This window comes from Watersipora subatra, chromosome 10 (assembly GCF_963576615.1).
Source record: "Watersipora subatra chromosome 10, tzWatSuba1.1, whole genome shotgun sequence".
Taxonomy (NCBI): Eukaryota; Metazoa; Bryozoa; class Gymnolaemata; order Cheilostomatida; family Watersiporidae; genus Watersipora; species Watersipora subatra.
The window spans coordinates 40681444-40695897 of NC_088717.1; the positions used below are offsets into that span (position 1 = coordinate 40681444).

Sequence of the window (14454 nt, forward strand, 5' to 3'; positions counted from 1 at the left end):
ATAAGCTCATAACTCTCCTCACTCATGTTCAGGTTCACAATAATGTATATGAATTAGTGTCTCTCAGATCAGAAAATTTTTTTGGGTAAAGAATTATTTCATGAATAATTAGAACAAACAAAACACATAAGGAAGTCTCTAGAATGCATCTAGTTTTAATATTAAAATTGAAACTTTCAAATGTTTAGTCATAGTCTCTCAATTCTAATGTTGTTTGTCTGGAAATCAAAATATCGAGATATTAAGACAGCTAGTCTAATCCTATTGTATTCAATACAGTATTGTCTTTATGTGATAAAAGTTGGTTGATATGAAAGTCTTTAGTCTGAACCCTATTGTGGTGGAAGATAAGTTTATGAGTGCAATTTTTATTTTATTGAAAAGTGATGATTGCGAAAAACTGATGTCAGCAATGGGAAGTTACAGAGGTGACATAAATTAATTACATGTGTATGATAAATCAAAATGACACGAGGTAAGAAAGAGTTTAATAGTTATTTATTATCTATTTTATTTAGTACATGCTTGACTAGATGGGAATTAATTATAAAGCATTTCGAACTCGAGTCAAAGTGAATTATCATTATTATGTCAGTTTTCGAGTTTGCTAGTGACCCAGGCAAGCGAGAATGACGCGAGTAGATTCACTGATAGCGGTAACTGAGTAGATGTACGTGTAGATTGTCGTTTAATGACATTTATTCATTTACTGAACTCCATGAAGTCTTTGGTTTGCCATTCCAGCTGGCTGATATAAATGTTGTAACTTAAAAAAGTTTTAATACAGAGAAGTAATTTGTGACACACTGTAAGGTTCTAAAAAACCGACCACGAAAGCCGAGCTAACGGGTAATACCAGTCGAGACACTATTGTCGCCATCAGCCAATAAAAACTCCCAGCAACGCCAACCAACCCAAAGCATCAAGGACTACCAAGGTGTTATCACAGGCGTGATCCGGTCACCTTGGCTAAGGACAGATTGTATACACAAGTGGTGATACTTCACCTTTTGTAGAAGATTCTCTACAATTATTTTGTATTCATACTTGATAAACTATAATATTAGCGTGATAAAATGTAGGTATACTTTTCATGGAGTATTTTTTAAGGATAGCTTAAAGCAGCACTCTTGAAGTGTGTTTAGCATGAGATTGTTTGTCATGCGAGGGCGGGGCACTCCCTCCACACCCTATGTATAACTCTCAGTAAAGAGACAACTTCATCTGACCATCACTATTCAGCTCAACAAAGGCTCCTCAAGGGAGATCTTGCTCAACTGCCAGCTCAATAATTTATAATGCGCTTTCAATATTACAAATATTTAGCTGTTGATTTTGGCACTTGAAATTCTGGGTAATAAGAGTGCATTTTCATGACTACAGTTTCCAGGAAAGCCTTGCATCACAAAACACAGGATACCTGCTCCCGCCTGTCTCTACAACAACACAAAGAGGATAGCTACTCTATGACGTGTTGCGAAGGTACTGCTAATAAGGTTGTCAAAGAGTCAGCACTTTTCTGTCAGTCCAAGTTCTGGCTAGGTGTTCATCTTGCTCAAAGTCTGGTTGCCCTAGCATGATGACAAAAAACCTCTTATTGCTTGACTTTTTGGAAATTTAACAAATTTCAATATTTCAATGGAGCGATTATAGTTGAATAAAGTTTCTTTTCTCCAATATGTATTTATTCTTTCGGCGACAGGTACTACCTACATCATGACTGACATGGCCAAGATCGCAGTGCTGTGTGTTTCTATAAACAGTCTTACGTTGCAACATTTCAACAATTGTTTCAACTCAAATTTCACCAATTGAGGACTGACTTACCAATTTTTATGTTCATATTACTTACCCTAAATGATAATCAAAATTCAAGACAAACAGAGTTTTTATTTGTTTATGACAATTAAGTAATTTGCCTATATGGTAATTGCGCTACCTTCACAAGTCCTCATAACACTTTCTGATGTGAAATACTATGCATGTCGCATGTCTAACGATTCTAGAGATGAGCTGTGAATTCTAGAGACAAGTCTAAGATCTCTGTTATGTGTCCAACTGATCGTATCACCTATATGTTAATAAATTACATGTACACATGTTACATATGCTTTTTTATGTTAACAAACTACATGTACACTTGTTTGTTAATAAATCACATGTACACTTGTATGTTAATAAATTACATGTACACATGTATGTTAATAAATTACATGTACACTTGTTTGTTAATAAATTACATGTACACTTGTATGTTAATAATTTACATGTACACTTGTTTGTTAATAAATTACATGTACACTTGTTTGTTAATAAATTACATGTACACTTGTTTGTTAATAAATTACATGTACACTTGTATGTTAATAATTTACATGTACACTTTTATGTTAATAAATTACATGTACACTTGTATGTTAAGAATTTACATGTACACTTGTTTGTTAATAAATTACATGTACACTTGTTTGTTAATAAATTACATGTACACTTGTATGTTAATCAATTACATGTACACTTGTATGTTAATAAATTACATGTGCATTTTCGTGTTAACAAATTACATATAAACTTGTATAATAATTTATAAAATGCATGTTTACACTTGTATGTTAATAAATTATACATACACTTGTGTGATAATAAATTATATGTTCACTTTTATGTTAATAGGTTACATACATATACTTGTATGTTAACAAATGAAATTTACACTTGTGTATAGATCAATTACATATATATATGTACACTTGTCTGTTGTTAGTGTATAAACAGTCTTGTATGTATAAAAAGTATCACTTTCATGTTAATAATTCACATGCACATGTATGTTAATCAATTACATGTACACTTGTATGTTAATAAATTACATGTGCATTTTCGTGTTAACAAATTACATATAAACTTGTATAATAATTAATAAAATGCATGTTTACACTTGTATGTTAATAAATTATACGTACACTTGTGTGATAATAAATTATATGTTCACTTTCATGTTAATAGGTTACATACATATACTTGTATGTTAACAAATGAAATTTACACTTGTGTATAAATCAATTACATATATATATGTACACTTGTATGTTGATAGTGTATAAAAAGTCTTGTATGTATAGAAAGTCACTTGTATGTTAAAAAATCCCATATGCACTTGTATGTTATCAATTACATATACACTAGTATGTTAACAAATCACTTTTGCACTTGTATACAAATAAATTACATATACATGCACAATTGTATGTTAATGAATCACATTTACCATGGTATATAGATAAATTAAATTTACATGTACACTTGTACGGTAATAAATCATATTTACCCTTGTATTCAGATAAATTACATTTACATGTACACTTGTATATCGATAGTGTCATGTCAATGACATCCACTTGCTTTTGAATATAACTGGCTTTCCACTTTCTCTAACGGCTAACTAAAATGAGACTCTGCGTAATGGCTAACCTTACGACTCCAGCGCTACGCGTCAGCAGCTGCATAATGTTAAATAAAGAGGATGTCAAGCTGAAAATGTACAGAATTCTATACAGCAGCGTGATAATACATTAATTATTCTTAAGACATTGCTCAACGAACTCATGAAATGTTTTTATTTGATAGATGAGAATTTTTCCTGTTTAGGTGTTCAGCCGATTATTCATTTACATTTAACAAAATTGAAGTAAACATTGTCTGTTATGTGAGACTCATTCAGATATCAGCAAACATTGTCTGTTACGTGAGACTCATTCAGATAGCAGCAAACATTGTCTGTTACGTGAGACTCATTCAGATATCAGCAAAGACCCACTACTTTAAATCTAGATTTGTAACGCTTCTAGATGCACGACAACAGATAACTAAATAAACAGACACTCTTGTTTGTATCACAGCATTACTTGTGATAAATCAGTTGAGTTTGTTTGACAAAGTACCTCACGCAAAATAGTTTTGAAATAACATTTAATAAAAACAAAAAACAAAACCCGGTGATAAGAATTCGCAAAATAGCAGCAAAACAGGAGACTAGAGTGAAGTAATCGACTTAAAGCCACGATCTTAGTGTGATGCCGCAGGGCATTGCATAGCTTTCCTTATCGGCAGCACCATAGAGGTATACCATGAAAAGGGCATTGTCTTTGTGGTGCAAAGTGACTTGGCGGGTATGTTCCAGCTGTATGTTTGTTGTGGCATAGTTTGTGCTGCCGAATATATTCCAACTTGATTTGATGACTCTGTCATTCATTTGAATTCCTGCTCTCTGTAATAATAACCATCTTAATTTCAAATGCTGCCAACAAGACGTTAGGTGACAAGCTAGATTTTAATAAATGCGCACCACCTGTGCATTCGAAGAGCCGTTATTTGATAGCTTGACAATTACCAAAATCATTACATAATTTTGGGAATTGCTATACATTTAGACTAGACTGCCAGTTTAAAATCATAGCATTAGTGCTTGTTAAGTCTATGCATTTATGTTTAGGAATTACTTTCGAAAACTAAAGCAATTCTACGAGAAGGCAACAATTCATCAAACTGTCGTTAATGATTTTCAGTTATAAAAACTAGAGCAAAATCAAATACTAAAGTTACGCTTATATATGGCAGATATTAGCATAATGGTAACACAATGGTGTATAATCTGGCTACTACTCATCAACATCTAAGGTATTCCATTTATAGCGCCAGTGAAATAAATTTCACAAAATACAGATTTTGAGCGTTTTATTTGTTTAGTTTGCAGTCACACAACTACCCTTGATGTAGAGACAATCCTCAGTCATACAACTACACTTGATGTAGAGACAATCCTCAGTCATACAACTACACTTGATGTAGAGACAATCCTCAGTCATACAACTACACTTGATGCAGAGACAACCCTCAGTCATACAACTACACTTGATGTAGAGACAATCCTCAGTCATACAACTACACTTGATGTAGAGACAATCCTCAGTCATACAACTACACTTGATGTAGAGACAATCCTCAGTCGTACAACTACCCTTGATGTAGAGACAATCCTCAGTCATACAACTACACTTGATGTAGAGACAATCCTCAGTCATACAACTACACTTGATGCAGAGACAATCCTCAGTCATACAACTACCCTTGATGTAGAGACAATCCTCAGTCATACAACTACCCTTGATGTAGAGACAATCCTCAGTCACACAACTACACTTGATGTAGAGACAATCCTCAGTCATACAACTACCCTTGATGTAGAGACAATCCTCAGTCATACAACTACACTTGATGTAGAGACAATCCTCAGTCATACAACTACCCTTGATGCAGAGACAATCCTCAGTCATACAACTACCCTTAATGTAGAGACAATCCTCAGTCATACAACTACCCTTGATGTAGACAATCCTCAGTCACACAACTACACTTGATGTAGAGACAATCCTCAGTCATACAACTACCCTTGATGCAGAGACAATCCTCAGTCATACAACTACACTTGATGCAGAGACAATCCTCAGTCGTACAACTACCCTTGATGTAGAGACAATCCTCAGTCATACAACTACACTTAATGTAGAGAAAATCCTCAGTACTCGCCACGACCCCTGACCTATGTCTGCAACAACCACAAGTAAAATTAAACACTCCTCACCTTCTCCTTCTCAACGACTATTTGTATTACATTTTGATAATTTCCTCCATGAGAGCCTCCGGTAAAGACTGGCAGAGCAAAGGTGTATCGATATTTCCAATAATCAGTATGCAAAAGTAGCAGCATGGCCGGATCTGTCAGCGAGGTATTTCCTTTTATCTGTGACGCAGTCAGTCGCACCACCTGCGCATTCAAAGAGTCTGTATTTGATAGGTAAGTACATTTGATTACAGATCAATATTTCAGCTATCAAAATCACGACGAGAGCAGTGAAAATTCTCCCAATTATAAATTTGATATAACTTGAGGCCTCAGAGTGGCTAATCATGATCATAATAACGGACAATAAAGAGAACATTTTGCTATAATAATATATTAAATGGAATACAAAGTGTTTATCTAATCAACATAGCTAACAATGATGCAAGACTATCATCGGAACTATGGACCACCTACACAGCCCATTCAAAGGTGAAGCCTGAGGGAAACCAAACACGCTTGTATGTAGGTTTTAGAAACTGTAAAGTTGATACTGAAATTTTGAGGTGCACAAGTAGTGGCTTCACTTACAAACCAGACACAAGAGGAAATTACCTGAAAGGGTTTTTCTGCGGTAAACACATAGTGGTGAGAGTCTCCACTATCTAGTCTGATAGCCTTCGATTCCACAGCTTTCAGTGAGTGCACTACTATTTCCCCTGCTTCATTTTCAATCTCCAACTAAAGCACCAGGTAAAATTACATAAACTATAAAGCATACTGACACACAGGGTAACTCTGGAGCTGCTAAATAGCTTGACATGCTTTATATTGAGCATAGAAGATGTCTACTCTTAGTTTCGTGGTTACAGCAAGTGCCAATGCAATGAACTGATGACACACAGGTTAACAATCTTGCTATTTAATCGCAGCCTGGCAGTTACTAGAAAAATCCTAAATCCTAAACATCTTAATTAGTTATTGCTTACATCTAGAGTTTACATGAAAAGCGATTTGTATATAACAAAAATGCTGAAATATTGAAAAGAGTAGATTACTAATTATGAAGTGTATCGGTCAGCTAGGAATAAAATCCAAGAGTTTTGAACAAAATAATTCTATGGATGAAGTGGCTTGTGACAAGTTAATTATATATTCCATGTATGCTTTGAAAACTCAAATTCTGGGCAATGTAGTAGTTAGAACCAATGACTACCAAGGTGTGTAATCTGCATACCCGAGTGCTCTCCTTGCTTAAAAATAGAAAGATATCTTCATAAAGTCTCATGGGTGAAGAGGGAGCATAATATTGGTTTCTCCATCGAGGATATGGCAGCAGCTGCTCCACCAAATGATCTCTAGAGTGTTGAGTTGGTCCATCTAGAGAAATGGATGTCCGAACATTGCCTGACAACAAGAAAAGCAGCGGTAATACAACTGTACATAACTGACAGCACTCATCTCTACACACCGATACTCGCCTCTACGCTACACACCGATACTCGCCTCTACGCTACACACCGATACTCGCCTCTACGCTACACACCGATACTCGCCTCTACGCTACACACCGATACTCGCCTCTACGCTACACACCGATACTCGCCTCTACGCTACACACCGATACTCGCCTCTACGCTACACACCCACCCTCGCCTCTACGCTACACACCCACCCTCGCCTCTACGCTATCGTTAACAAATAACTCATAGCCATCGTTAACAAATAACTCATAGCCATCGTTAACAAATAACTCATAGCCATCGTTAACAAATAACTCATAGCCATCGTTAACAAATAACTCATAGCCATCGTTAACAAATAACTCATAGCCATCGTTAACAAATAACTCATAGCCATCGTTAACAAATAACTCATAGCCATCGTTAACAAATAACTCATAGCCATCGTTAACAAATAACTCATAGCCATCGTTAACAAATAACTCATAGCCATCGTTAACAAATAACTCATAGCCATCGTTAACAAATAACTCATAACCATCGTTAACAAATAACTCATAACCATCGTTAACAAATAACTCATAACCATCGTTAACAAATAACTCATAACCATCGTTAACAAATAACACGACTATATCACGACTATATCACGACTATATCACGACTATATCACGACTATATCACGACTATATCACGACTATATCACGACTAGCCGTATTTGATCACTTTGGCTAATATCTAAAATTATTGCAATCTATCGTATAGACAAGGAACTTACCGGAAAAGAGGGCGATGGGCTTGTTAGAGCGAACTCTCGTACCAGAAAGGCCGAGTGCAGGCGTGTCCTTAGTTTGTACCTGAGCAGAATCTCCTATGCTAAGGGTGAACTCTACTATATCTCCGGCATAATAGTCTTTCCTGTTGAACTCAACCTTCAATTAATTTACAGCCAAAGTCATTAAACTACAATGTGTCTAAAAAGCTTGCAAAATACCTCTAATTTCGCTTTGCGTTATATTTGTTGTGTTAAACACTATGATAAAAATAGTGTTCAAGTTTCACCAACCAATAGCTGAAAGACTGTGGTCAAAAAATGCATTTAATCGACTCTCATTGAACTGGAACACTGCCAAATTTCATCGCTTCCTTTATCAATTTTACAAATTTTTAAATTGATATTCTTTTCCCACGAAGTTAAAGAGCAGTTAACACTACTGTTTAGTTGTGTTCATTGAGCAGATGTTTGCTGCCTGTCACACGCGATAGATTAAAGACTTGTATAAAGTGAGGACCATCAGCCAGCTGCACTTGTCATACCTTTCCTTCTAGCGTAGAAGAGAGTTGCACTGTTACTTCTGTATCGTTCTCAGCCGGTGTGATGGCAAACTGCTGCTGAAGGGTCGAAGGTGAGCTGTGCACTGTGTAGTACTCCATCCCTAAAATAAAGAGATAATAGACCATATCATGCAGGCTGCTTGCAAATTACAAGGTATTATAGCTTTTGCATTACTGGTACAACTAACACACTCTGTACAGGGTTATCAGTGGTACTGACTAATGAGTCCAATAGTACTGACAATAACACCATAAATCGAACCTTCAACAGCTAAATTGTCAAAAAAATTACTATATTATACCATACTCATTTATTTTATTATAAACGTCAGCCAGTATCTAAGCCAACGATGAAATAGGGTTTGCTTTAAAACGAAATCAATTCAGGGCTTGGCTAAGGAGTGATTTGTGGGTATATACATAGACATAGGAATATTCACTAGCAACTCTGCACGTAAACCAATCACAGACACCTGGTCTCTCTCCACCAACTATCAAGTTTAACTGATCCAAACACTTACCAAGCAGCGCTGTCGGCAGAGTTAAGAAACAGTCATGCGAGAACTTTTCCTCATTAGATCCGAAGAGATCAATGGGATATTCTGACCTCACAACAATCCCTCTAGAGCTCACGCTCGAGCCTCGATGGCGAATGTCAGGTCTCATACCAAAGTTCAGGATCTCTTCGTTATCAATAACCTGCGCTCTGTCGTAAGGCAACCCACCTGCAGGAAGATGTCATTGGTTAGAAAGTAATACCATTAGAGTTGCTTGAAACAACGTGTTACTAAGAGGAATTAATATTACAATTCAAATTCTCACCGTGTCTGGTTTTAATTATGCAGAAAACAAAACAAACTTATCAAGACAAATGTATTATTATGTACTTAATTCATTTTAATTGCATTCATTTTATTGCAATAAGCTTGATGAGCTACTGTGCATACAGAAGAAAAATTATTAGCTTCAGAGAAGCCTGTCAGAAGCAACATCTGAACATGATAGAAAACTGTCAATAAGGTAGTTTTACTGCAAAGTATGGTAGTTTTACTGCATTCATACATGAAAGTCTTTGAAAGCAGTTTTTTCTTTTTCCTCACCAATTGCACAACTGTACTTACAAGCAACAGTCTAAATATGCATACGTAGGTATGAAGTTGACAAATAACTTGGAATGTTTTCTTCATGTTTTTATGAGTTTAGCTAAAAGTAACAAAAACGTTTGCATAATATTTAAACTCTTTAATTCATAAGTTTTACCTTCTACTAAATTAGAAAATTAAAAAAGCGTTAACTGTATAAGGGTTTATAGCTATAGAAAGTAGCTATCAAATCAAAAAAATATTTACTTGTTTGTGTAAATCGAGTTATACAATTTTATTCTACGAATTAAAAACATCTACATACGAATATTTTTCCTATGTCCAGTGTTACACTTTGAAATAAAACAAATTTACCTCCGCTTCCAATATTGTCAAAATTATCAAATAATTCATGAGACCAGTATGGTAGAACAACAGTGCAATAACTGACCAATCACCAGGTAGCAACAATACAATGGCTGTTATTCTACTGCAAATAATACTACGCCTTGAAGGGATTTTCAACACCACATTTAGAACTGTTGTTTAAGCAGCAACAAGGACTAAAGGCTTCTCAATAACACTTACGAAATTTATACTTTGGGGTTGTCACCCTCACGACCTGTTTGTTGTAGGAAGCACCATATAGCCTGAGAGGATAGTTAGCGGGTGGGTATTCTACATTGTTCTCCATGAAAACTGCCAGGTATGTGTAGGAAGTAGGCAAAAGTGCACAATCTTCATCCAGTCGACCATCATTGTCATCATCTAGTAAATTATAAAAATGTTTAGAAATGAAAAGTAGAGCTTATGTTTTGTGCCATGGTTTATATCAATAGAGCTAGACAAAAGTAACAATACCTCTATGAACTCAGGGAGTGGCCATCTATCTTTGCATTATACTACGTTGTTCCCCAGTAGTAGGTAAAGCTACCCGAAGTAGCACTAGACTTCAGATGATGCTTCCATTACATAAATTTACTAGGTTAAAACTAAGTACCCTTGTTACCAGACAGGAGTCCAGCTCTTACCCAGGTCATTATCACAGATCTCTTCATCCACTAGCTCATCACAATCATTATCCTGCTGGTCCCCTTCAATACCTGTCAGGGAAGGTGAGCATTTATTAGCGAGCATTGCTGATTGCCAAAGTTGACCTAGTTGTAGAAAACCATGTAGTTTTTGCAACTTCTTAGGATATCAGTTGTAGTCAGAGCATGCCACCTAATTGTAGAATATGATGATAAATAAAATACACTTTCCAAACTACAAGAAATATAACTATGATCATACCTATGCAACTTATGCATAGTCAATTATGAAATATCTCTAAATATACAGGAAGTGACGGTAAAAGACTAGATTTGGACTACAAAATAATTAAATATTTCTTGAAATCAACTGTATGTGCAGATGGAAATATAGCAGAAAAATAGATGATACAACGGTGTCGCAGTCAGGACTGCTGGGCAAGACCCTTAGTCGAACCACTCTAGAGTTCATTGGATAACGAGATTAGATTTAATTATAATGATAGTTGTGATGTTATAACCAAAATACAACATCATGCTTGTTGGAGGTAAAACCAAGAGGGACAAATATATATGTCTACTAGCTGTACTACCTGGTGATTACGAATTTTAGGAATATCAAATCTGCTGCGCACTGAATTGAATTCAGAACCTCCAGTTCTGCAGGCAGGCATTTATTCAATACACTACGCTGTTCAATGGGCTATACTATTGCATCAATTAGGCACATGCTTATTACATATGTCAATCTTTCATCGCTTCAGGTTTACACTGCAGCAAACGTTACGTGTGAGGCCTTACCAGGAAAAAAATACATGCCCGTAAGTAAAGAAAAATGTGTAAACTCATATAGCCAACTAGACCATTGCAGTCAGTATAGATTTGTAGTGGGCACTGCAGCCGGTACGGCATGAATTACGCAGAAATGAACGCGATACGGCATGAATTACGCCGAAATGAACGCGATACGGCATGAATTACGCCGAAATGAACGCGATACGGCATGAATTACGCAGAAATGAACGCGATACGGCATGAATTACGCAGAAATGAACGCGATACGGCATGAATTACGCAGAAATGAACGCGATACGGCATAAATTACGCAGAAATGAACGCGATACGGCATAAATTACGCAGAAATGAACGCGATACGGCATAAATTACGCAGAAATGAACGCGATACGGCATAAATTACGCAGAAATGAACGCGATACGGCATGAATTACGCAGAAATGAACGCGATACGGCATGAATTACGCAGAAATGAACGCGATACGGCATGAATTACGCAGAAATGAACGCGATACGGCATGAATTACGCAGAAATGAACGCGATACGGCATGAATTACGCAGAAATGAACGCGATACGGCATGAATTACGCAGAAATGAACGCGATACGGCATGAATTACGCAGAAATGAACGCGATACGGCATGAATTACGCAGAAATGAACGCGATACGGCATGAATTACGCAGAAATGAACGCGATACGGCATGAATTACGCAGAAATGAACGCGATACGGCATGAATTACGCAGAAATGAACGCGATACGGCATGAATTACGCAGAAATGAACGCGATACGGCATGAATTACGCAGAAATGAACGCGATACGGCAGAAATGAACGCGATACGGCAGAAATGAACGCGATACGGCAGAAATGAACGCGATACGGCAGAAATGAACGCGATACGGCAGAAATGAACGCGATACGGCAGAAATGAACGCGATACGGCAGAAATGAACGCGATACGGCAGAAATGAACGCGATACGGCAGAAATGAACGCGATACGGCAGAAATGAACGCGATACATAGAAATGAACGTGGTACGCAGAAATGAACACGGTACGCAGAGATAAACCAGACACCTTCATTTGAAAGGTAAATGTTGCATGTTGGGTAAAGGTTAACTCTCTTTGCAAAAACTTTTCTACCACCTGTGCAACGCTGAGCATTCTCCTGGTAGATATTTATAATAATTGATGGAATTAATATAAGAAATTCCCACCTTCTGATGGCTCACACAGTTGAAGCACGTCCATCTTCAGCCCAATAGGAAAACCGTACGACTCTCGATCAGCAAAGCCGTATAAAAGTCCCATATACACAGCCGTCGGGTCAAAGTGTGTCAGCGTGTGCAGAGCAAATGGTAATGTTATGTAGGTGGCCATCTATTGAGCAAATTAGAGACAAACCAAAATCAATGTACTGATAGATACAATATACAGTTACAAGATTTGTAACCGCCAGTTACAGATCTTATTGGTTATGAACATATTAATAAGATTTGTATCTTAAGTGAGCATGAAAACATTTCATTTACCAACTTCTTGGTGTTACTTAAAGATTGACTTGCAACAAAATTCACATTACAGTTATTTGGCATCATAAGATTCACCATGTCTTACTCTGTTGTGTTGTAGGTGCCAAATATGTGAGAATGTGATTACAAGCTCTTAAAAGCTCAAAAACGAACAGTAATCGCAGCCACACGAGACCGCCATAGTTTGGATTCTCTTTCCAAAATGGCTCAAATGTGACATAGCTGTGGTGGATGGTTTCTGTTTACACTTTCAGGCAACCTTAGTCGTCGAAATATTTTCACAAATATACTTCACGCATTCAATAAACCATGTCTATTGTTCTTACGCATCTGTTTTATCGTCATCGTAATGCTGTCACTTTTAGCAGTGATATCCTATAACTTACCGCAAAAATTCATTTAATTTTTTAGCCTAAGTTTGAAGGAGTACATATCATTGTCTGATAATCATGACGAGCCTGTTGGTCACCTGTGATAATCTAAAAGTGCAGCAAAAAATTATTTGCGAAGTATTGGGTCACATGATCAGATTCAACTTGCCTATTTGACCAGGCCGAAACAAAACTGTAAAGTAGCGAGCATCTATATTTGATACGGGGTCTTCGGTAAAACCCGAAGCGTTTGTCATAAACTAGTGCTACGATAAGTTTACATTGAGCTTTTTATTGGCCGTTCAATTCACGTGAGAACACCCGTGACAAGACAATAAATTTCATGGCTCCGTCAGAGAAATAAAGAGATTCCAATCTACGGCAGCTTTTCGTTTTTGAGCTTTTAAGAGCTTGTAATCACAATTCCACACATTTGGCACCTACAACACAACAGAGTAAGACATGGTGAATCTTTTGATACCAAATAACTGTAATGTGAAGTTTGTTGCAAGTCAACCTTTAAGAATGCAAGTCTTTATCATTATTTTTTGATGTTTCTATTTTTACATAGGTCAGATAACTCCAGAGTGAGTCTCAGTCAATATAAAGCTAAATAATAAGCCTGCAGTTAGGTCCCTTACCACTCGCTCTTTATATCAAAGACCGAACAGTAAAAAACAACTCAACATTAAAGAGACACACGAGCCATAAACGTACAAATGAATTGACTACCAACTTTTTCAATCAGTGACGCTAAATGAACACTTATGGAAAGTTAGAAAACATACAAAAGTATATAAAGCAATTATAAAAATACCAGGTTGTGTTGAGAGGTAGCGCTGTTAGGAATCTCCTCCCAAACAGCAGCGCTGAAGGAGGTGATGTTATTGTCAACAGTGAGTCCATTTATCCACTGCTTGTCTATAACAACGTAGAGGTAGTGGAACTTGTAGTCTTCTCTTACATCAGGGTTGGAAAGAGTTGGCGTGAGAAAGGTGTAGTCTCTAGAGTACTGCTGTATTGGAGCTATCAGCATCATCACAGGGTCAGCATTCTGTAAATATAAAAACAGGGTCAGCACTCTGTAAGTATAGAGACAGGGTCAGCATTCTGTAGGTGTGTAAGTGGGAACGGATTAACTTGTATTTAGCTATTTCATCTTCCCTAGAGTCTCAGATATTTAGGTTTTTCTAAGTGACTCCTCCGCATCCCATCCTTTC

At 36.7% G+C, this 14454-nt stretch overlaps 1 protein-coding gene across 1 annotated transcript; it reads right to left on the reverse strand.

The window, feature by feature from the left end:
* Positions 1–3599: 3599 nt before the first annotated feature.
* On the reverse strand, positions 3600–9115 carry LOC137406290 (IgGFc-binding protein-like). Its single transcript, XM_068092839.1, has 7 exons — positions 8940–9115; positions 8401–8519; positions 7862–8015; positions 6858–7027; positions 6236–6361; positions 5642–5824; positions 3600–4267 (listed from the first exon to the last, which is right to left on the reverse strand). Exons 1-7 carry the CDS (start codon positions 9082–9084, stop codon positions 4052–4054), a joined length of 1113 nt encoding a protein of 370 aa, XP_067948940.1. The 5' UTR covers positions 9085–9115; the 3' UTR covers positions 3600–4051.
* Positions 9116–14454: the final 5339 nt, after the last annotated feature.